This window comes from Bubalus bubalis, chromosome 7, assembly GCF_019923935.1.
Source record: "Bubalus bubalis isolate 160015118507 breed Murrah chromosome 7, NDDB_SH_1, whole genome shotgun sequence".
Lineage (NCBI taxonomy): Eukaryota > Metazoa > Chordata > Mammalia > Artiodactyla > Bovidae > Bubalus > Bubalus bubalis.
In genome coordinates this window covers 82266544-82289025 of record NC_059163.1, presented here as the reverse complement: position 1 = coordinate 82289025, position 22482 = coordinate 82266544, and the positions used below count along the sequence as shown (strand labels likewise).

The window sequence follows — 22482 nt, the reverse complement described above, 5'->3', positions numbered from 1 at the left end:
TTATAAAATGTAAGAAACCCTAAACGTTAAATTTGCATGTCCTTTCTAAAAAGGCCCCTTTGCCTTTAAAAGATGTTCTTTGATGCTTCAGAAACACCCATCATCATATGCTTGAATTCACTTTTATTTGACATTTTGTGCAAATGGCACATTATACAAATTCCATTACATCCTACATTTCTGTGCTTCAGGCTACAGGTAGGTATTCCTGTCTTCACTCTGCTGGTAACAAATCCCACCTCACTTAAGGACACAGAACCTAACCTTAGAATATTTGACAGTATTTCATATCTGGGAATATGTACTATTTAAACTTCTATAATTATTCTAACAAGTATCTTACAAATAGCTGTGAAAAGAAAAGAAGCGAAAAACAAAGGAGAAAAGGAGAGATATAAACATCTGAATGCAGAGTTCCAAAGAATAGCAAGGAGAGATAAGAAAGCCTTCCTTAGCGACCAATGCAAAGAAATAGAGGAAAACAAAAGAATGGGAAAGACTAGAGATCTCTTCAAGAAAATTAGAGATACCAAGGGAACATTTCATGCAAAGATGGGCTCGATAAAGGACAGAAATGGTATGGACCTAACAGAAGCAGAAGATATTAAGAAGAGGTGGCAAGAATACACAGAAGAACTATACAGAAAAGATCTTCACTACCAAGATAATCACAATGGTGTGATCACTCACCTAGAGCCAGACATCCTGGAATGTGAAGTCAAGTGGGCCTTAGAAAGCATCACTATGAACAAAGCTAGTGGAGGTGATGGAATTCCAGTTGAGCTCTTTCAAATCCTGAAAGATGATGCTGTGAAAGTGCTGCACTCAATATGCCAGCAAATTTGGAAAACTCAACAGTGGCCACAGGACTGGAAAAGGTCAGTTTTCATTCCAATCCTAAAGAAAGGCAATGCCAAAGAATGCTTAAATACTGCACAATTGCACTCATCTCACACGCTAGTAAAGTAATACTCAAAAGTCTCCAAGCCAGGCTTCAGCAATACATGAACTGTGAACTTCTAGATTTTCAAACTGGCTTTAGAATAGGCAGAGGAACCAGAGATCAAATTGCCAACACCTGCTGGATCATCGAAAAAGCAAGAGAGTTCCAGAAAAACATCTATTTCTGCTTTATTGACTATGCCAAAGCCTTTGACTGTGTGGATCACAATAAACTGTGGAAAATTCTGAAAGAGATGGCAATACCAGACCACCTGACATGCCTCTTGAGAAACCTATATGCAGGTCAGGAAGCAACAGTTAGAACTGGACATGGAACAACAGACTGGTTCCAAATAGGAAAAGGAGTACGTCAAGGCTGTATATTGTCACCCTGCTTATTTAACTTCTATGCAGAGTACAACATGAGAAACGCTGGGCTGGAAGAAGCACAAGCTGGAATCAAGATTGCCGGGAGAAATATCAATAACCTCAGATATGCAGATTGCACCACCCTTATGGCAGAAAGTGAAGAGGAACTAAAAAGCCTCTTGATTAAAGTGAAAGAGGACAGTGAAAAAGTTGGCTTAAAGCTCAACATTCAGAAAACGAAGATCATGGCATCTGGTCCCATCACTTCATGGGAAATAGATGGGGAAATAGTGGAAACAGTGTCAGACTTTATATTTGGGGGCTCCAAAATCATGGCAGATGGTGATTGCTGCCATGAAATTAAAAGACACTTACTCCTTGGAAGGAAAGTTATGACCAACCTAGATAGCATATTCAAAAGCAGAGACATTACTTTGCCAACAAAGGTTCGTCTAGTCAAGTGTATGGTTTTTCCAGTGGTCATGTATGGAAGTGAGAGTTGGACTGTGCAGAAAGCTGAGTGCCGAAGAATTGATGCTTTTCAACTGTGGTGCTGGAGAAGACTCTTGAGAGTCCCTTGGACTGCAAGGAGATCCAACCAGTCCATTCTAAAAGAGATCAATCCTGGGTGTTCATTGGAAGGACTGATGGTGAGGCTGAAACTCCAATACTTTGGCCAGTCGACTAAGTGACTGAACTGAACTGAATTATTCTAAACAACATAAGTGGCTCTTTATGTGAAAAAATAAGCAAACAGGCAGTCTTTTCACACCACATCTGTTCTGCCCTTTGACACACTTTATAGTTGAATGTAAGGGCAACACACTGGTGGGAATGCAATTATTTTTTCTTGTGATGAGGTAAAAATGTTTTGTCTAAGTCTGTTTAAAATGCCTTGAACTAGACATACTATTTGTTTTTTTTTTTTAATTTTATTTTTAAACTTTACATAATTGTATTAGTTTTGCCAAATATCAAAATGAATCCGCCACAGTAGACATACTATTTGTTTTGATCCAGTTTTCTTTTTGGTTGAGCACTCATATTTGTCTGCCTCCAGAGGCTCATGCAGTAAAATATTTCTGCTTTTAGATACATTTTATATAGTTAGGTTGATTATTGCCACTTGATCCCTTTGTATCTACATTTTTGTTATTTCCCATACCTTTTTATTGATATTAAGTAGAATACAAAGAAAATGTATTTAGAAAAGCATTTTGAAAATACACTATTAGTGTTCTGTATGTTTTTTCCTTGCTAACAGGCTTGGGGGACAAATGCCTTAAAGAAAAAGCTTTTTTTTTTTTTTTTTTTTTAGGAAACAAATGAATTTTGTTTGTGGGACACCTTTAACATCTTTGACTCACCAGTGTATGAGTATAAACCAGAGTTTCATTTTGAGAAATATTCCCTTTCTAGGTATATGGATTTCTTCCCAGTCCCATCTAATGTTACCACTGATTTTCTGTTTGAGAAGAGTGCCAACTACTTCCACTCAGAGGAAGCTCCTAAAAGGGCGGCTTCTTTGGTCCCCAAAGCCAAGATCATCACCATTCTCATTGACCCATCAGACCGCGCATATTCCTGGTACCAGGTAAGGAAAATACTGACAAAATCCAGCAAGTAGAAGAGGAGTATAGAGAAGGGAAGGTGGTTTTCAGTAAAAGCCACCGCCGCAGGTTTTAACAAAAAAGATTTGCTAGCTTTATATCTTGAAGAAAGGGAATAAATTTCTCTATGTTTCCATAGAGAAATGTTCCCTTTAGTTTTTATTAATTTTGCATTCATTTGATTAATTTAATAAAATGTATAATACAATTAAGAAATTAAAGCAAACAATATTATGTGCTTGTATTGTGTGCTTCTATATATCTGTATTTTAAAAGTAAAATGTTATAATTTAAAATCATTCTTTTCATCTAATATGTATATAATGCTGCTATTATTATCTCAGTTTTACAGATAAGAAATATACCTGATTCCACCGAAGCAGAAGTCAGAGGTTTTATTCTGTAAAGGTCCAGAGAGTAAATATTTCAGGCTTTGCAGGCCATATAATTGCAACTCTTGCCATTGTATTGCAGAAGCAGCCATAGACAATATGTAAATTAATGAGCCTAACTGTGTTCCAGTAAAATTTATTTACAGAAACAAACAACAAGCAGAATTTAGCCCATGGACCATTGATTGATGACCCTGACTCTGAAAGAGCTTAAATAACTGCTTGTGTTGAAGAAATAACCTAGCAGCAAAACAGAATATAAGAATGAATTCTTCATCCTTGAAAGCCCAGCCAGAGTACCCTATTTTAAGCCTCTTCCTCATATAAACATTGCCATTATGATGTTGGTTAGAACCTAGCACAGAAACGATCACTTTGAAAGAATTTTAACAGATTCTAATAATAAAACTTACATGCCATACATTTTTACCGGAATAAATATTAAAAATAATACCAAAAAAAACCTGCCTCAGTGATATTTTATTAATCACCAAATGGAAAAAGTTTAATAAAAAACAGCAATATTAAATATAAGAACATAACAAAATTAATAGAGTAAGTGTCTTTAGTCTGTATTATTCTTAGGAGCTTCCCAGGTGGTACTAGTGGTAAAGAACCCACCTCCAAATGCAGGAGACATAATGAAACATGGGTTTGATCCCTGGGTCAGGAAGGTCCCCTGGAGGAGGGCATGGCAACCCCCTGCAGTATTCTTGCCTGGAGAATCCCAAGGACAGAGGAGCCTGGTAGGCTACAGTCCATAGCATTGCAAAGAGTTGGACACAACTGCAGTGACGTAGCATAGCATAGCATCCTTAGTTATCATTCCTCAGTTTTGTAATTTAAAAACCACTTTCCTGATGGTCATGTGTTCATCCCTTCATTAAATAATTTTAATGACTACCACATGCAAAGTATTGTTCTAAGTATGATTTGAAAGTAAATTAACAAATGTGGATGCTACATTTGAGAATGCTTTCAATCTAATTGGAGAAATATGTTTAAATAACCAGTGTATAAATCAGAAAGTATTAAGTGACAGATAGACTCCTACAGAGTAATAAAGCCTACCTGATAAAGACCACCAGGGACAACAAGTTAGGTGTATTAACTGGCTGCAGCGGAGGAGCCTGAACACTTAACTATCAGGCATTTCCCTAAAGAGAGGGAGGATTTGTATGATAGGGAGAAATGTAGATAAAATTAACATGAACTGTTTAATAGGTGCAAGCAGGGCCAGGGCTGGAAAACAAAGAGACTTACTTCCTTAGAAACTCTAAAGTTAAGACAAACATGGAATGTTATATCCAAAAATCCTTTATCTGAAACTCTGCACCTGGGCTGGAAATAAGGCTGCTTCTCTGAATTAAAGTGACCCAAAAAGCTCTGATTCATCAGGCAAGACTGGATGCTGCATTCTCACCGATCTCATACATCTAAATTTCTGACAGTCTATGATATTAGAGAACAAAGTTTATCAGCATGGGGTCATTTTTTAAACAAAAGCCATTTTTCCAGGTTCACCAAAGAAAGAACACATTGTCAGGAAAGGTTTCATGGCTGGGACAGAGTAGGAAAAGGTCATGGGATCTTAACAGGCATATTGATAATAATCTGCGTAACAGGGAGTGGACATCCTGGAAAAATGAAATCCACAATTCCACACTAATCAGTCATGCCCAACTCCTAGAACCATCCTTTAAACCAAAAACACAGCAAATTGACTGATTTGACCTTGCGCCTTTTACCTTTACCGCTAGGTATCTGGAGAAAAAAGAAAACCCGCCTTAATTGACTCAAAGAGGAAGCAGAAAATTGGAGCTTGGCAACCACTTAGCCCCTGAAAAATTGAGAATTTGCTGAAAAAGGAAGCTTCAAGGCTGAAAGCTAACAAAACATCCTAAATATTACAAATAAATCACTCCACAGGGGCAAAATGCAGGCCTTAACAAAGTCTAGTAGAGTTTGTAGTGTAGTAATTTGAATCTCAATTGCAGCAAATTTGCTATTCAACTAGATGTGGTAAACATCCACAAACCCACCACTAAGCCTGAATATTTATTGGTCAATTTAGGGAAAAGGTGATTTCCTCAGACCCCTGGGCCTGAGCCTGAGCCATTATGAAGTGCTTTCCTTTTAGGATTGCTGCCGTCTGCATTTTCTATACAGTAAGTGGTTCTGATTCACCGCAGAGGTTACCATTAGGTAAAATAATCTTGGCTTTTAGATGCTAGAGTGTGTATGATAAAAGCTGTGGATTTCAGATAATGCACATGTCAGAGTTTTCACCAGTTTCTCCATTTGAATAGCCCATAGGGTTTTTCTCATCTAAAACTGCATTACTAGATGGAACAAAACTATCTGGCAGAACTGGCAGAGTGTTTTGTGCATTATGGATATTAACTGGACATGATAAATGGTTTCTTACAGGCTGAAAAGGGGTGTTAAGGCGACTTTCAAAAGTTTACTTTCAGAATAATATATATATATATATACATACTATGGAAATAACTCAGAAAAATAGGTTAAGAAATTCTATCAAGAAGAATTCCACCTCTACCAAATAATTCTCAAACATATACTCTCATCAGTATTGTAATTTTAAAGCCTGATGCTCCAAGCAAGCATTTTCTTCCTTTATTAATTGCAAAACAAATAACTCTCCCTCAGTGAGGCACTCCTTCCTTTAGCTTTGCGACTTGTCACAGAGATTGGTTTTTAATTATTTATGCCTATGGTTCACGTCGGTTTAATTATCCACCTTTTCATCACAGCATCAGCGATCACACGAAGACCCCGCAGCTCTGAAATTCAGTTTCTACGAAGTGATCTCAGCTGGGCCGCGTGCACCCTCCGAGCTGAGAGCCTTGCAGAAGAGATGTTTGGTCCCAGGGTGGTATGCCAGCCACATCGAGAGATGGCTTGTTTATTTCCCCCCCTTTCAGGTACTGAGCGATAAGAATCTACATCATAGTACAGTCTCATTAAGTCAATGACTTTGCCTCTAGGATAGAAGGACGTTTTTTACTCATTAAAACAGACTAGCATTTACTCTTTAGCTGTAACTGAGACTCTGGCAAACAATAACAGGCAGAGGTAGAAAAACTAATTCTCTTTCTAGAAGTATTATTTCAGGATAATTCTCCCTGCCCTATTTTCAGTGCATGCCTTTCCTGATTGTTAAGAGCTTCAGAAGCTTGATACTCCTGATTTTTATTCTGAGAATAAAGCTCTTAACCAAACAAGGCAAACACTGTTTTGCTTTCAGTGACATTATTTCCCTTTGAACCACCTTGCTGGATTTTTCACAAGTCCTATGTTTTCCTTGGCATCCTTGTTTCTCTCTTTTGCCTAGTGTTAGCCTAGATTACAAAACCAGCCCCTACACTGGATTGCATAAAGCAATCTAATCACATCAGACACAGTGTATACCTGTGTGTCTAGAACCACAATGATTGGAGAAGGCAATGACAACCCACTCCAGTCCTCTTGCCTGGAAAATCCCATGGATGGAGGAGCCTGGTAGGCTGCAGTCCATGGGGTCAAGAAGAGTCAGACATGACTGAGCAACTTCACTTTCACTTTTCACTTTCATGCATTGGAGAAAGAAATGGCAACCCACTCCATTGTTCTTGTCTGGAGAATCCCAGGGACAGAGGAGCCTGGTGGGCTGCTGTCTATGGGGTCGCACAGAGTCGGACGTGACTGAAGCGACTTAGCAGCAGCAGCAGCAGCCACAGTGATACCATACATGCAAACATATATGGCTATTTAAATTTCTATTCAAATTATATAAAATTAAAAATTGTTTCTCTGTCACATTAGCCACACTTCAAATGTTCAGTAGCCACCAGTTAGATACCACAGCCTCACAGTATGTCCGTCAACACAGAAATTTCTAATGAACAATGCTGGTATAAACTAAATAGAAACACTCGAGAAGATGTGTGAGCAGGAATTGCTTTCCAGGCATTATGGCCCTTCATCACCACCCCCTGTCATTTATCTTGCTGGGACCACCCCTTTCCCTCACCAGAGTAACAAGCAAATTCTTCCCTTTAGTCTGTTGAGGAACTTCTGTTTACTTTAAGGTTTTCTAGGAATCTTACCTTTTTCTCCAAATGGATTATCAAAGAATTTCTACAAACTTTACAGTGCTGCTCCTTTGACTGGAATCATGGATAATGATATGTCCTCTGTCTCATGGTACCTGGTCCGGTCACTTTTCTTCTTTCCTACAAGTCTCCTTCCCACCTTGAATCATGGAATCATTGCTTTATCTGTTTTTAAACTTGATTTTCATTTGTGATTTTATAGTCACCTTTCTTAAGCTCTCTTGGTACTCAAATTTTTTTGTTTGTTTTCATAGTGTTTGCAGGACGTCTCAAACTATAAAACATGAATGCATTTAATTAGTGTGATTTATTTTTTGTTCCATGTCATTAATGAGGATGGCCTGGTTAAGTCTTAACAACAATGAATGCAAATCCCCTCAGTACAGTGTCTTAAAATGGAATAAATTCAAAGTGCAGAATTTTTGTATCATGCTGTTATGTGTCTTTTTCCAATTTGCATTGTCTTTTTTTTTTATTTCTTTGGTCATTTAGCTGCTAATTATTGATGGGCAACAGCTAAGAACTGATCCTGCTACAGTGATGGATGAAGTACAGAAGTTTCTAGGAGTCTCTCCTCATTATAATTACTCAGAAGCATTAACGTAAGTTTATATTCTAATTAATTTATTGAAGTTTCAGCAGAGAGCTGATTTTAGAGAAGTTGTAGTTTGGTGATGCAGCTATTGAGTTAGCTGCCTCCTTACATACTGATTATTTTCATGTTGATGTTAACTACTTGAGAAAGAACATGTCAACAGTTTGGCTATGAAATGTCCAAAGTCCCCTATTGATTTCTAACTAGGGAAGTTTTCTCTGGAAGGAAAAAAGAGGAAGAAAGCGTTTTAAGTCTTAAAAGCAACAGCTAACCGTAAAAGAGGTTACTGGAACTGTGTTGGAAGCACTAAGCCTATTTAACCAGACAGCATTGAGACCTCTTGGAAGTATAAGAAGACCTCTTGAACTAGGTGATTTATGAGCTCCTCTCTCTTTTGTGTAATTTTAAAAAACAAACATCACACAGCAAGAAATAGCCCGATAGGTGGCTGAATAAGCAGAGAGAGAGGTGCTAGTATTACTCTTACACATACTTCCATTTTTTGGTCTTTACCCACCGTATGACTAACCTTATCACCTTTTCTTCAGAGGCCTCAGCTGTTACAGCTCTTGTTTGGTTTTCTTTTGCTAGTTCCCACTGATTTTCTTAGGTAGTCAGTTCCATCAGGGTGGGAGCCAGGGTGACACAAGAAAAGCAACAAGGATTTAAGGACCCCACAAATACCTGAGAGTGAGTGGCCAAGGTACCTGCCTCTCTTGCCTCACTTTAATCCTGACTCTGGATTTTATCTAACATTTTAAATAAAACCTCCATCTGACTTTCTCCATTTATGCTACTGTTGTTGCTGTTTAGTTGCTTAGTCCAACTCCTTGTGAGTGTCCAACTCTTTATGACCCCATGAACTATAGCCCGCCAGGCTCCTCTATCTGTGTCTTCTCCAGGCAAGAATACTAGAGTGGGTTACCATGCTTCCCTCCATGGGATCTTCCCAACCCAGGGGTTGAACCCATGTCTCCTGCTTGACAAGGCAGGTTCTTTACCAGTGAGCCTCCTGGGAAGCCCAGCAATCAGGTGTGTGAGGGATGTGTTTCTTCCTTTTTCACATGCAACTGGAACAAGCAACTGAGAGAGCCTGAGTTGGATGAGCCATGGACCTGGCTCTCACTGTAGTATATATATTACATATATATAATATAAAATGTTATATTATATAGATATATAATTTTATATTACATATATAATTTTGTATTTTACATATATGTAATATATATATAATTTTAGGGTTACAGACTGAGCCTTAAAGAAACCAATTAAGACTGTAGTATGGGATTCTTCCATTCTATTTCTCAGTATAAAACTCAGTTCTATAGATCAATTGATTTTCTCTTTTCAGTGTACTCTTCATGCTGTAGCAGTTTAGAAAGTGAGATACAGGATTCCTTTACTTTTCACCATCCCTTACAGTAAAAGGTTTGCAGACAGCCATCTAATATTGCAAACATCTTGCACAAATCATATGTAGAGACACACATGTAAGAGAGATATTTTGATTTAGAGAACAAAGGAGTAGGTGGAACTCGAGAGTTTTGCGCTTCCTCTCTAAGAGTCATTTACTCTGTTGTTACTGTTAACCTTTCTGACCTTCATGTTTTCTATAGTGAGAGTCCTATCAGAGCTTTGGTGAGCTTAGTTGAAGTACCAACACAGCCACTAGCCTCAGGTATTTAACTTTCAGCTTGACCTTAAAGAAAACTGAGTGATTTTAGCTTCAGTTAGAAATTCAAGCCCACTTTCTTCTTTATGTCTTTTTAAGTATCTCTTAGAAAAGAAAGCTTTTATTTTCTAAACAGGTTTCTAACTCAAGTTGGCTTATCTTTGGATCTTTTTTATAGAGTATATAGCAAAGCATTGCATTTCAGAAAGAAGAATTGGAGTATTTTATAAAGACATAATCTCTTTTTCTTATGGAATGGTCCTTGACCTGCATGCTGTGTATGTGTCCCCTTTGTATCCAGCTCAGCAGCAAGGTTTTTATTCACCTCCACTGCCAAGTAAAGGAAGTGTAAACTTAAGGGAAATAATACCAAAGCAAAATACTATATCCAAAGAACTGTGGGTCACTTTGCACCTGGGATGTGTCTGACTAAAATTACCCCTTATATGGTTCTGTAGCCTGGCTGGGGGCTCAGTGGGTGAAGTAGCCAAGATAAGATGTGTGTAGTCTCTGAAACCACAGTTTCTGGTCCAGTAGGGCTGCCCAAGCACTCACCCTGCTGATAAAAATAATGTACTGCCATTCAGTTTCTTTTTATATTCTCTTGTCAATCAGTTGGCCTGACACACCTTGGAAAAAACAGCAGTGTACCTGTTGTAGAATATTCGGAATTTCATGTCATTGACTTAGGTCTGAATTCTCCTTCACCCACGCCCTTTGCAGTTTTTCTGAATCCTGCCCTCAAAATTTAGTTATTCTTGTTAAAATAACTGTACTGGTAAGTTGTTTCTCTGGTGCTTTGGACATGTTGGGGATGACTGGGTGTACGAAATGCATGTTCTCAAGAATGTCTTTAATTGCATTATATTTTTCCTGCTAAGGATAGTGAAGACTACCTCTTAGGTAGTTAAAAAATTATTTAAAGCCTTCTGATAATGTACTAAACCACAAACAGATATGAATTCTCAACTAACCACATAAATTCAGTTCTTTGCACACAATACAATAAATCAATGAAACTAGACCTCTGCAAAAGTTTTTCCATACAATTTTGGCACAAACGAGTACTCCAGTGTAAGAGATCTACAATCTCCTGGTTATCTTCAATATAAAAATGTTCTAATTTCAAAACTATTTTCAAGAAAAATGGCAATAAATCTCCATCATTAAGAGTATTATTTATTCCATTCCACAGTAACTACAGAAGTGTTCAAGACTTCTAAATTTCATAAAGTAATGGATGGTCTATATCTTAAAATGACTTAGTACTGTCATCATGGATTTTAGATGATATACTGAATACATAAAAATCTTATCTTCTTGGGACTTTCCTGGTTGTCCAGTGGTTAAGGTTTCATGCTTCCAATGCAGGGGGCACGGATTCAATCTCTGGTCAGGGAACTAATATCCTACATGCTATGTGGTGCAACCAAAATAAAACAGTTTTTAGAAATCAGATTTTCTTAGTGTGGTTGTTATCGGAAGTAAGCAGTTTAAGCTTTAAAAAATATGAATGGGAACTTTCTCATTCAATTAAGTAATTCACATTTTATAATTCTTGTTCAACATAACCTTAATCACTAAACTATAAATAGGATTAATATACCAACATTATTTTAGCTTGTATATTATGTGTTATATAGTGTTTAAGCTGTCTAATCATTTAAAAAAAAGCAGGAAAAATAATGCTCAGTGTGGCACTGTGCTAAACTGAACTAGCACATACAGTTTATATATGTGTTAAACTAAAACTAAAATGAAAGTTTTTTATAAGCTTTATAAACTAAAATGAAAAAAATGTAAACTTTTAATTTTCTCATGAATATATCCACTAACAATTATATCCAGCCACCAGTGACTGTGACAAGTCTTCACACTTACTGAACCTGACATCTCTATTTCTCAGTTAACCTGTTCATTAACATGAATGAAACCAGACTGAGTTATATTAATTTTTAATAATAATTTACTATTAAAACTTCAATAAATGGACAATAAGGATTTGAAGGCAAAGAGTTAAATGAAGATTGTGTGTGTGTGTGTGTGTGTATTTTGTTCTATGGATGGGGTTACCTAAGTCAAAAAGAACTGAAGCTGCTTCTGTTGTTTCTAATATCACTTCCTCTGGCAACCAAATCTATTGGTCAAAGAATCCTTTCCCATTTTAGATGAGTTTGAGTAAAATTGTGCCAAAATAAAACTATTTTGGTAGCAAAAAACAGTAGCCATAGTAGCTAAAATCTGCTGGTTCTTAGATGATCTGTGAAACAGCTGGAAATGCTAAGTGAAAAGGAAGAAAATAATCTATTCCAATTTCATATAAATTTGTTTTCAAAGTGGTTATAACATTTCAAAATCAGTATACATTTATATGTTCTAAATGCTTTATATATAATAATACTATGTGCTGGGTACTAAGTGCTGGGTACCAAGCCAAAAGTCCCTCAAAAGTAAGCTGAGGGGGCAAGACTGAAAGACACTTATTCCTCTGGAGCCTGCACTGCCAATCTACAAAGCTCTTCAAATTGGCACAAAAACCAGAGAAAAATGATACTGTAAAGTTTTACTAATGAATAGTATAACAAGAGGAAGTATTTCCTTTAAAAAACTGAAACCTTAAAATGAGTTTTTTAAGTTGTCTCAGACATTATTATAAAAAGACTTCATTTCTAGAGAAATGCAAATCAAGACTATAGTGAGGTACCACCTCACACCAGTTAGAATGGGCATCATTAAAGTCTACAAATAAATGCTGGAGAGGGTGTGGAGAAAAGAGAACCCCCTGTACTGTTGGTGGGAATGTAAGTTGGTGCAGCCACTATGGAAAAGAGTATGGAGGTTCCTCAGCAAACTAAAAATAGAATTACCATGTGATCCAGGGTTCCGATCCTGGGAATATATCTGAACAAAACTATAATTCAAAAAGAATACATGCAGCCATTCATAGCAGCACTATTCACAATAGCCAAGACATGGAAACAACCTAATTGTCCATCAACAGATGAATGGATAAGGAAGATGTGGTGTGTATATATAATGGAATAATTCTCAGCCATGAAAAAGAATGAAATAATGCCATTTACAGCAACATGGATGCCACTAGAGATTATCATACTAAGTGAATTAAGTCTGAGACAGAAAAATACCATATGATATCACTTATATGTAGAATCTAAAATATGACACAAATGATCCTATCTATGAAGGAGAAACAGACTCACAGACATAGAGAACTGACTTCTAATTACCAAGGAGGCAATTCTCCTAGAGACATCCTGGAGTGTGAAGTCAAGTGGGCCTTAAGAAGCATCACTATGAACAAAGCAGATGGAGATGATGGAATTCCAGCTGAGCTATTTCAAATCCTAAAATATGATGCTGTTAAAGTGCTACACTCAATATGCCACCAAATTTGGAAAACTCAGCAGTGGCCACAGGACTGGAAAAGGTCAGTTTTCGTTCCAATCCCAAAGAAAGGCAATGCTGAAGAATGTTCAAATTATCGCACAGTGGCACTCATTTCACATGCCAGCAGGATTATGTTCAAAATCCTTCAAGCTAGGCTTCAGCAATAGGTGAACCAAGAACTTCCAGGTGTCCATGCTAGATTTAGAGAACAAGAGATCATATTGCCAATATACACTGGATCATAGAAAAAGCAAGGGAATTCCAAAAAAAAATCTACTTCTTCATTGACTATGCTAAAGCCTTTGACTATGTAGATCACAACAAACTGTGGAATATTCTTAATGACATGGGAACACCAGACCTCATTACCTGCCTCCTGAGAAACCTGTATGTAGGACAAGAAGCAACAGTTAGAACTGGACATGGAACAACAGACTGGTTCCAAATTGGGAAAAGAGTACATCAAGGCTATATATTGAACCCTCCTTATTTAACTTAAATGCAGAGTACATCATTCGAAATGCCAGGCTGGATGACTCACAAGCTGGAATCAAGATTGCCAGGAGAAATATCAACAACCTCAGATATACAGATGATACCATTCTAATGGCAGAAAGTGAAGAGGAATTAAAGAGCCTCTTGATGAAGGTGAAAAAGGAGAGTAAAAAAGCTGGCTTAAAACTCAACATTCATAAAACAAAATTATGGCATCCAGTCTTATCACTTCATGGCAAATAAATGAGGAAAATGTGGAAATAGTGTCAGATTTCATTTTCTTGAGCTCCAAAATCTATGCAGATGATGACTGCAGACACAAAATAAAAAACACTTGCTCCTTGAAAGAATAGCTATGACAAACCTAGACAGTGTTTTAAAAAGCTGAGATATCCCTTTGCTGACATAGGTCCATATAGTCAAAGCTATGGTTTTTCCAGTAGTCATGTATGGATATGAGAGTTGGACCATAAAGAAGGCTGAGAGCTGAAGAACTGATGTTTTCAAACTGTGGTGCTGGAAAGAGTCTTGAGAGTCTCTTGGACAGCAAGGAGATCAAGCTTTAAGGAGATCTTAAAGAAAATCAACACTGAATATTCATTCAAGGACCGCGGCTGAAGTGCCAGTACTTTGGCCACCTGATGTGAAGAGCCAACTCGTTGGAAAAGACCCTGATGCTGGGAAAGATTGAGGGCAAGGGAAAAGGGGGTGACAGAGGATGAGATGGTTGGATGTCATCACTGACTCAATGGACATGAGCCTGAACAAACTCCAGGAGACAGTGAAGGAGAGGGAAGCCCAGTATGCTGCAGTTCATGAGGTTGCAAAGAGTCAGACATGACTCAGTGACTGAACAACAACAAAGGGGTGAGTGGGTGGGGGGAGGATGGACTGGGAGTTTGGGGTTAATAGATGCAAACTATTATATATAGAATGGGTGGACAACAAGGTCCTACTGTATAGCACCGGGAACTATAGTCAATGTCCCCGGATAAACCATAATGGAAAAGAATATAAAAAAGAATGTATATGGATGTACAACTGGTCATTTGGCTGTAGAGCAGAAATCAACATAACGTTGCAAATCAACTTTCAGTTAAGTTCAGTTGCTCAGTTGCTTCCGACTCTTTGAGACCCCATGGACTGTAGCACCCCAGGCTTCCCTGTCCATCACCAACTCCCGGAGCTTGCTCAAACCATGTCTATCGAGTCAGTGATGCCATCCAACCGACTCATCCTCTGTCATCCCCTTCTCCTCCTGCCTTCAATCTTTCCCAGCATCAGGGTCTTTTCCAATAGTTAGTTTTTTACATCAGGTGGCCAAAGTATTGGAGCTTCAGCTTCAGCATCAGTCCTTCCAATGAATATTCAGGACTGATTTCTTTTAGGATGGACTAGTTGGATCTCCTTGCAGTCCAAGGGACTCTCAAGAGTCTTCTCCAACACCACAGTTCAAAAGCATCAACTCTTCAGTGCTCAGCTTTGTTTATAGTCCAATTCTCACATCCATACATGACTACTGGAAAAACCGTAGCTTTAACTGGATGGACCTTTGTTAGCAGTGTAATGTCTCTGCTTTTATTTTTATTTTTTTAATTTTTGAAAATCTTTATTTAAAAATGATTTTTTTTAAATGTTTTTTTTTAATTTTATTTGTTGACAGGATATATTGTCATTTTTTTTCTTTTTTTTTTAATTTTATTTTATTTTTAAACTTTACATAATTGTATTAGTTTTGCCAAATATCAAAATGAATCCGCCACAGGTATACATGTGTTCCCCATCCTGAACCCTCCTCCCTCCTCCCTCCCCATTCCATCCCTCTGGGTTGTCCCAGTGCACCAGCCCCAAGCATCCAGTATCGTGCATCGAACCTGGATTTGCCACCTCTTCTTAATATCGTCTACTTCTGTTAGGTCCATACCATTTCTGTCCTTTATTGTCCCCATCTTTGCAAGAAATGTTCCCTTGGTATCTCTAATTTTCTTGAAGAGATCTCTAGTCTTTCCCATTCTGTTGTTTTACTCTATTTCTTTGCATTGATCACTGAGAAGGCTTTCTTATCTCTCCTTGCTATTCTTTGGAACTCTGCATTCAGATGGGTATATCTTTCCTTTTCTCCTTTACTTTTCACTTTGCTTCCTTTCACAGCTATTTGTAAGGCCTCCTCAGACAACTATTTGTCCTTTTGCATTTCTTTTTTGGGGGATGGTCTTGATCACTGATTCCTGTACAATGTCACAAACCTGTATATTACATGAACAGTGGAAGTGAGATTCAAGGGATTAGATCTGATAGACACAGTGCCTGAAGAACTATGGACAGAGGTTTGTGAAATCAACTATACTTCAATTAAATAAATAAATAAATATAAATGTGATATATACATCCAATGGAATACTATTCACTAATTAAAACAGGATAAATTTTTAAATACACTAAAAATAAATAAGTAAAAATAAAAGAATTCACCTCCAGATACACTGTCACTATGCACAATAAATGTATAATGATAATGATATTCAAATTAAAATCACATCAAAATACCACTAGAATAGCTATAATCCAAAAGACAATACCAAATATTGGCACAAATGTGGAGAAATTGGTAACCTCATATACTGCTGATAGTAATGTACAGCCACTTCAGAAAAGCAGTTTTACAGTTTATTAAAAATTAAACAAAAGTTTACAAGTAATCCAATGCCATGCCTACGAATCTACCCCAAAAGAAATGAAAACCTTTGTTCACAAAGAATTGTTCACAGCAGTATTATTCATAATAACCAAAAGCTGGAACCAGTCTGGTAAATAGATTTAAGAAAATTTGGCATATCCACACAATTCAGTATTCATTCATGAAAATAACAGTGCAATGTAAAGACATTTCAAACAGGCTTGCACCTAAGTATAATCTGAATGTTCCCTGGAATTCACCTGCCCAAAGGTAAGATGAGGGTCACATTTTCATTAACAAAGAGAATGTTACCATTTGGAAGCTGAGTCATTGGAGAATCTTGATTGTCCCTGCCCACAAGTCTCTTCCAGTTATTTCTAGACATCCCCAGGTGATATCAATATTTCACACAAACCTAAGTACCAGTCCATTCTTGTTTTATTCCAAATTTAATTCAACAAAGATTTGTTGAATGACAATATTATGTCATGACTCTGGGAACACAATGATAAAGTCACCTGACCTCCAGGGAGGGGTAAACATGGAGAGACACTAAACAACACTTAATTTTTCTCCAAAATGTTCCTAGCCAGTACTACTTCCCACATGAAATGACTAGCTGCAAGTGCCTACATGGAAAGGTTGTTTCCTTGGTGTTCTACCAGATATTAGTAGTCCTGAGGGATGCTGCTGGTATTATAAAAAGACTGGAATAAGATCTTTCTCCATCTTCTGTCAAGCTTCTTCACTTGGGATCTGAATTGCTCACAAGGTCCTTCATCAGCATCAGTCCCTCACCTTCTCAGGCAACCTGAAAAATAATATGATCTTCCTTTACCTTCCTCTCCTTTTTGTTTCCACTATGAGACACTTATACCACTGCCTGTGAACTTATGCATATAGGTGTCTGGGCTAGGTGTCAGCTGCACAGACACATATTTTTCTCAGTGAAGTCTAGCATGACAGCTCACTGCATGAGATGTAATCAATTACCAGAAGTGAAAGAAAACCTATTTTTATTTTGACTTTTAATTTTAATACATGTGAAGTTTAATGTTCCTTAAAGAAACATTATATCAGAAGCTGCTCATTTTAATATAAGGTATGTGAATGACCTGGAGAAGGCCATGGCACCCCACTCCAGTACTCTTGCCTGGAAAATCCCATGGACGGAGGAGCCTGGTGGGCTGCAGTCCATGGGGTCGCGAAGAGTCAGACACGACTGTGCGACTTCACTTTCACTTTTCCCTTTCATGCATTGGAGAAGGGAATGGCAACCCACTCCAGTGTTCTTGCCTGGAGAATCCCAGGGATGGAGGAGCCTGGTGGGCTGCTGTCTATGGGGTCGCACAGAGTTGGACATGACTGAAGTGACTTAGCAGCAGCAGCAGCATGTGTATGACCCAGGCATGTATCTACAGTTAGGTATATTAACAACAACAACAAAAAAAACTCGTAATAATAGCAGGCCTGAATGAGTCAGAGTTCAATTATGGAAATTACTAATGACAAAATGTTAATGAAAAATGCTGTATCAATAGCAGACTTTCAGAAATGTTGTATTAAAGCTTCCCAGCTTTCATGTATAGATTATTTCAATCATAGTCTTTATTTTTTAATGATTTACTTTATTGAAGTTAGTTGATTTATTAATGCTCTCCTTTCTTATACCTTTGAGTATGAAACTAATTTTTTCAGTTGCCTTACAGATTCAAACAAGAAAATAAGCAACATGAAGACATATCATGTTGTGTCCTGATCCCACACAATCACTTTTTTAACTTTTTAAATAATTTTTAAAAATTTAATTAGTTGCCAAGGCATGTGGAATCTCCCTGAACCAGGGATCGAACCCATGTGTACCCTGCATTGACATGTGGATTCTTAACCACTGGATCATCAGGGAAGTCCACATTATCACTTTAATAATGACTGAAATGGGCTTTGCACAAGTGGGATGTGAGTAATCCTATAGTGTCTCTAATACCCAAGCAGTGCGGATAGAGAGATATAGGTTTGCCTTCTTCTCATAGATGTGTATTTGGCCTTTGGCATAGAGGGTAAAGCATCTGCCTGCAATGCAGGAGACCGGGGCTCAATCCCTGGGTCGGGAAGCCATAGGGCTATAGTTACAAAGTTTACAAGATTAGCTACAAAGACTACTCTCTAAATCACACATTCAATCCCAATATAATTTTAAATCAGGTCTATTAATGTGTAATTTACATATAATAAAGTTCACCCATTTTAATTGTACAGTTTGATGAATTTTGACAAACATGTATATGCCATCACAAAGAGAAAGAAAGAACTTTTAAGTTTTTTAAAGAAAAAAGTTTTCTCATGCCCTCTTGCAGTCAATCTTTTCCCCTCTTCCACTTCCTCACTTAGCATAATACTTCTGACATTCCTCCATGATGTTACATCATCAGTAATTGGGGTTTGGGGGTTTTTTATTGTTACATAGTACTCCATTTTATGGATATAGCACAATTTATTTATCCTTTTGCCAGTTGATAGATATAAGGTTGTTTCCATTTGGGGACTACTGTGAACAAAGCTACTATGAACATTTGTGTATAGATCTTTGTATGGACATATATTTTCATTTCTTTTTGGGTAAATACTTAGAAATGGGATTAGTGGGTTGTAAAGTAATTACATATTCAACTTTATAAGAAATTTTCCAAAGTGGCTGTAATGTCTTTAAATTCCTCTAACAAAGTTTAGCAGTTCTAGCTGTTCCACATCTTTGTCAATGCTTGGTATTGGCCTTTTTAAATTAAGTCATTCTAGTATCTAGTGATATTTCATTTGTGATTTTTAATTTGCATTTTCTTAATGACTAACAATATTGAGCAAACTTGCATTTGTTTATTGATCATCTATTTTTTTTGATGAAGTGTCTATTCCAATCTTTTATTTCAGTTTTTACTGATAATGTCATTTTTATTGACTTCAGTTGTGTACTCTGAATATAAGTCCTTTATTAGATATACATTTTATAAATATTTTTGCCCAACCTGTGGTTTCTCCTTTCATTTTCTTGAGTATTTTAGAAAAGCAAAAGTTTTAAATTTTGATGTATTCAAAATTATCATTATTCTTTTACCATTCTTCCTAAGAAATCTTTGCCTAAACAAAGGTACAAAAATTTTATATGTGTTTTTCCCTATGTTTACTTCCAGAATTCTTACAGTTTAGCTCTTAGATTTAGGTTTTATAACCCATTTCAAGTTAATTTTCATATACAGTGTGAGGTTAGGATTGATATTCATATTTTCCATATAGATATCCAATTTTTCCAGTTCCATTTGCTTAAAAGACTGTTTCTAGATTCTATTTTGTTCATTGATCCATTGGTTCCAGTACTACATAGGCTTTATTATTGTGACATTATAGTAAATCTTGAAATAAAATAGTATGAGATCTCCAGCTTTGATCTCCTCTTTCAAAGTGTTTTGGCTTGTTTAAAACAAATTCATTTTGATATTTGGCAAAACTAATACAATTATGTAAAGTTTAAAAATAAAATTAAAATAAATAAATAAATAAATAAAATTAAATTAAATTAAAAAAAAAAAACAAATTGTTAGCTTTTATTTCCATATACATTTTATAATCATCTTTTTAATTTCCACCCAAAAAAGTCCACTGGAATTTTGATTGAACTCACATTGAATCTCTAGATAAATCTGGAGATAATTGATATTTTAAAAAATATTTAGTCTTCTGATCTGTGAATATGGTACAGCTTTTCTTTTGTTTGTGTCTTCTGTAATTTCTCTTAACATATGTTGTCAGTGCACAGATCTTGCACATATTTTGTGTTAAATTTATCCCTAGGTATTTCATGTTTTATGCTAAATTAAATGTGTTTTTATTTTGATTTCCAGTTGTTCACTGTTAACACTATAATTTTAAGAAAGAGCTAGATACAGCAATCTGAGTGGTCCTAAATGATAATAATTTCTAATGAAGAAATTATAGCAATAGAATCACTGAATAACTAAAGCAAGTGAAAGAATCATGAATACTGTTAGCAGTCACTTTTATAGTCAAGCATGGAAATTACTATATATTCATAATGAATGATAATACAAAACATAACCAGAGACCAGTAAAGAAGAAAAGGCCCTGGACCTGGAGTCAGGAGGCCCAGACTTGAGTTGTCACCTGCATACTTAAAAAGTACATAGTCCCAGATAGATAAACATCGACAAACATTTCCTTCTTTCCCATTTTTTATTCAACTAACGGTGAGTGTTCACAAAGAGCCAAACACTAAGCTAAGTGCCACTAAATGGGACAAATGCTATACTCCATATCATTAAGGAGTTATAAGGAAAGCTCAAATGAAAAAGAGTTGCATGAAATATTTTAGTATACTAAAATATAATGTGCTTCTATGATTTTTATTATAATTATACCATAAAATCTTCATTTATAAGTGTTATTACTTTAATACAGAGCTCACACCAAAATAAGAAAGTGTCTCTGGAAAAAAAAATTAAATGGATTATAGCTAGAGAATTCTAAAATTAATCACTCCATGACACACCCAAACCCTATCTCTTCTATTAACCTGTAATCGAATGATAAAAGTACTATGTAAACCCACAGATATGGATGAAGCCTGATGTGTCATTTTTAAACCCTGCAAAAGGAAAGAATGGACTTGAAACTTATAAAACTTTTCTTTCCAGATGAAGGAGGTAGGCTTATTAATTTCTATTAATAGGAGACCTTCTGCTGACAGTGTTTCTATTAGAAATCTGGCAAACTCACAGAGATGACAGATGGACTGAGAATTCAGAAGTGTGCCAAAAGACTTTATGTAAAGTGATGCAGTCAAAAAATATGCCAGTTTCCTCAGTTACAGATTAATATCCAAACTAAAATATCCCATGTTTTTGGTCAGCATATTATATTAGTTGCTCAAAAACTACTATTTTGCTCTTTGTATCTTTTTAAGGTTTGATTCTCATAAAGGTTTCTGGTGTCAGTTACTGGAAGAAGGTAAAACAAAATGCCTTGGAAAGAGCAAAGGAAGAAAATACCCTCCAATGGATCCTGATGTAAGTATAGAGCTTAAAAATACAAACTAAATAAGCAAAATGATACATAAAAATATATCTATTTTATTAGAAAAATGATTAAAATAAAAAATTCACTTTTCTAAAAATAAAAAGCAACATTTGGATTGGATGCATCCTGCTTGCTTGTTTTGATTTTTCCAGTGATACATTACCTGTCATGCGAAAATAAAGGCCAACAATAGAACTTGCCATTTGGAATCAGAACAAAGAAGGCAACATCTCATTCCAAAAAGAGATACATTCACAGAAATTTTAGCACTAAAAATATTAACTGAAACCAGGGCAGGAAATATATCAACTGGAAATTAAAAATAGGACCAAAGATTTTATTTTCACTAAGTCACTCTGTAGTGGTAAATGTGGCCTGCATAATAATATTAACTACTGGTATACTAAGTTTTGAACTGCTAATATGATAATAAGATTAAAAAATTAATATATTTCCCAAATATGTAACATACTAGCAGATAATTTAGGCTCTGGAGAATGGAGACACCCAAAGTTTGCCATAGACATGTGGCATGTCATGTTTGTTCTGTTCCAAATGCTGCCATGGCCGTGGTGGCCACTTAAAGCTACAGTTTTCCCACTTTGTTGGCCCTGTATTTCCACTTTAAAGCTTACTACACGTATATTAAAATTTATTAATACTTTGATTCCATAATCAGTCCAGTTAATGTGCAGTTGGGACATAAGAATGCAAGTAGATTGATTTTATTAAAAAATATTACTAACTCAAAAATTAAAACATTTGAGACTGTTTTCCCACAACGTTTAATATATTGTGGTAACTAAGAATCCTACAGTGGTCTGAGAATCCTAACGTGGTGTGAACTTATCTGAATCCTTTTTAATTCTTGAAGACTTTCAGGACCATTTTTTTTTTTATTCCAATCTGATAGAGACTGAGCTTTGTCCTCACTAAGCTCATAATTAAATTCTACCTAAAAGACATTCTGGGGGTTCTTTTGATAAACAAAGGGTACTCTCAGAGCTACAGTTTTCTTTGGTGGATTATTAAAATATACCTTCAGTGCACTATGAAAACAGCACACATTAATAAATATTCAAGGGTGATTTCCATAGCATTTCAAGACAGCAATAT

General features: G+C 36.3%; 1 protein-coding gene across 1 annotated transcript in view; it reads left to right on the top strand.

Annotated features, from left to right (window-relative positions):
• NDST3 (N-deacetylase and N-sulfotransferase 3) overlaps nt 1-22482 on the top strand; it is a 185430-nt gene that overhangs the window by 155136 nt on the left and 7812 nt on the right. The window contains exons 10-13 of the mRNA XM_025290266.2: nt 2731-2905; nt 6088-6258; nt 7921-8030; nt 21254-21356. Of these exons, the coding sequence (XP_025146051.1) occupies nt 2731-2905; nt 6088-6258; nt 7921-8030; nt 21254-21356 (559 nt within the window). The remainder of the gene's footprint in view (nt 1-2730; nt 2906-6087; nt 6259-7920; nt 8031-21253; nt 21357-22482) is intronic.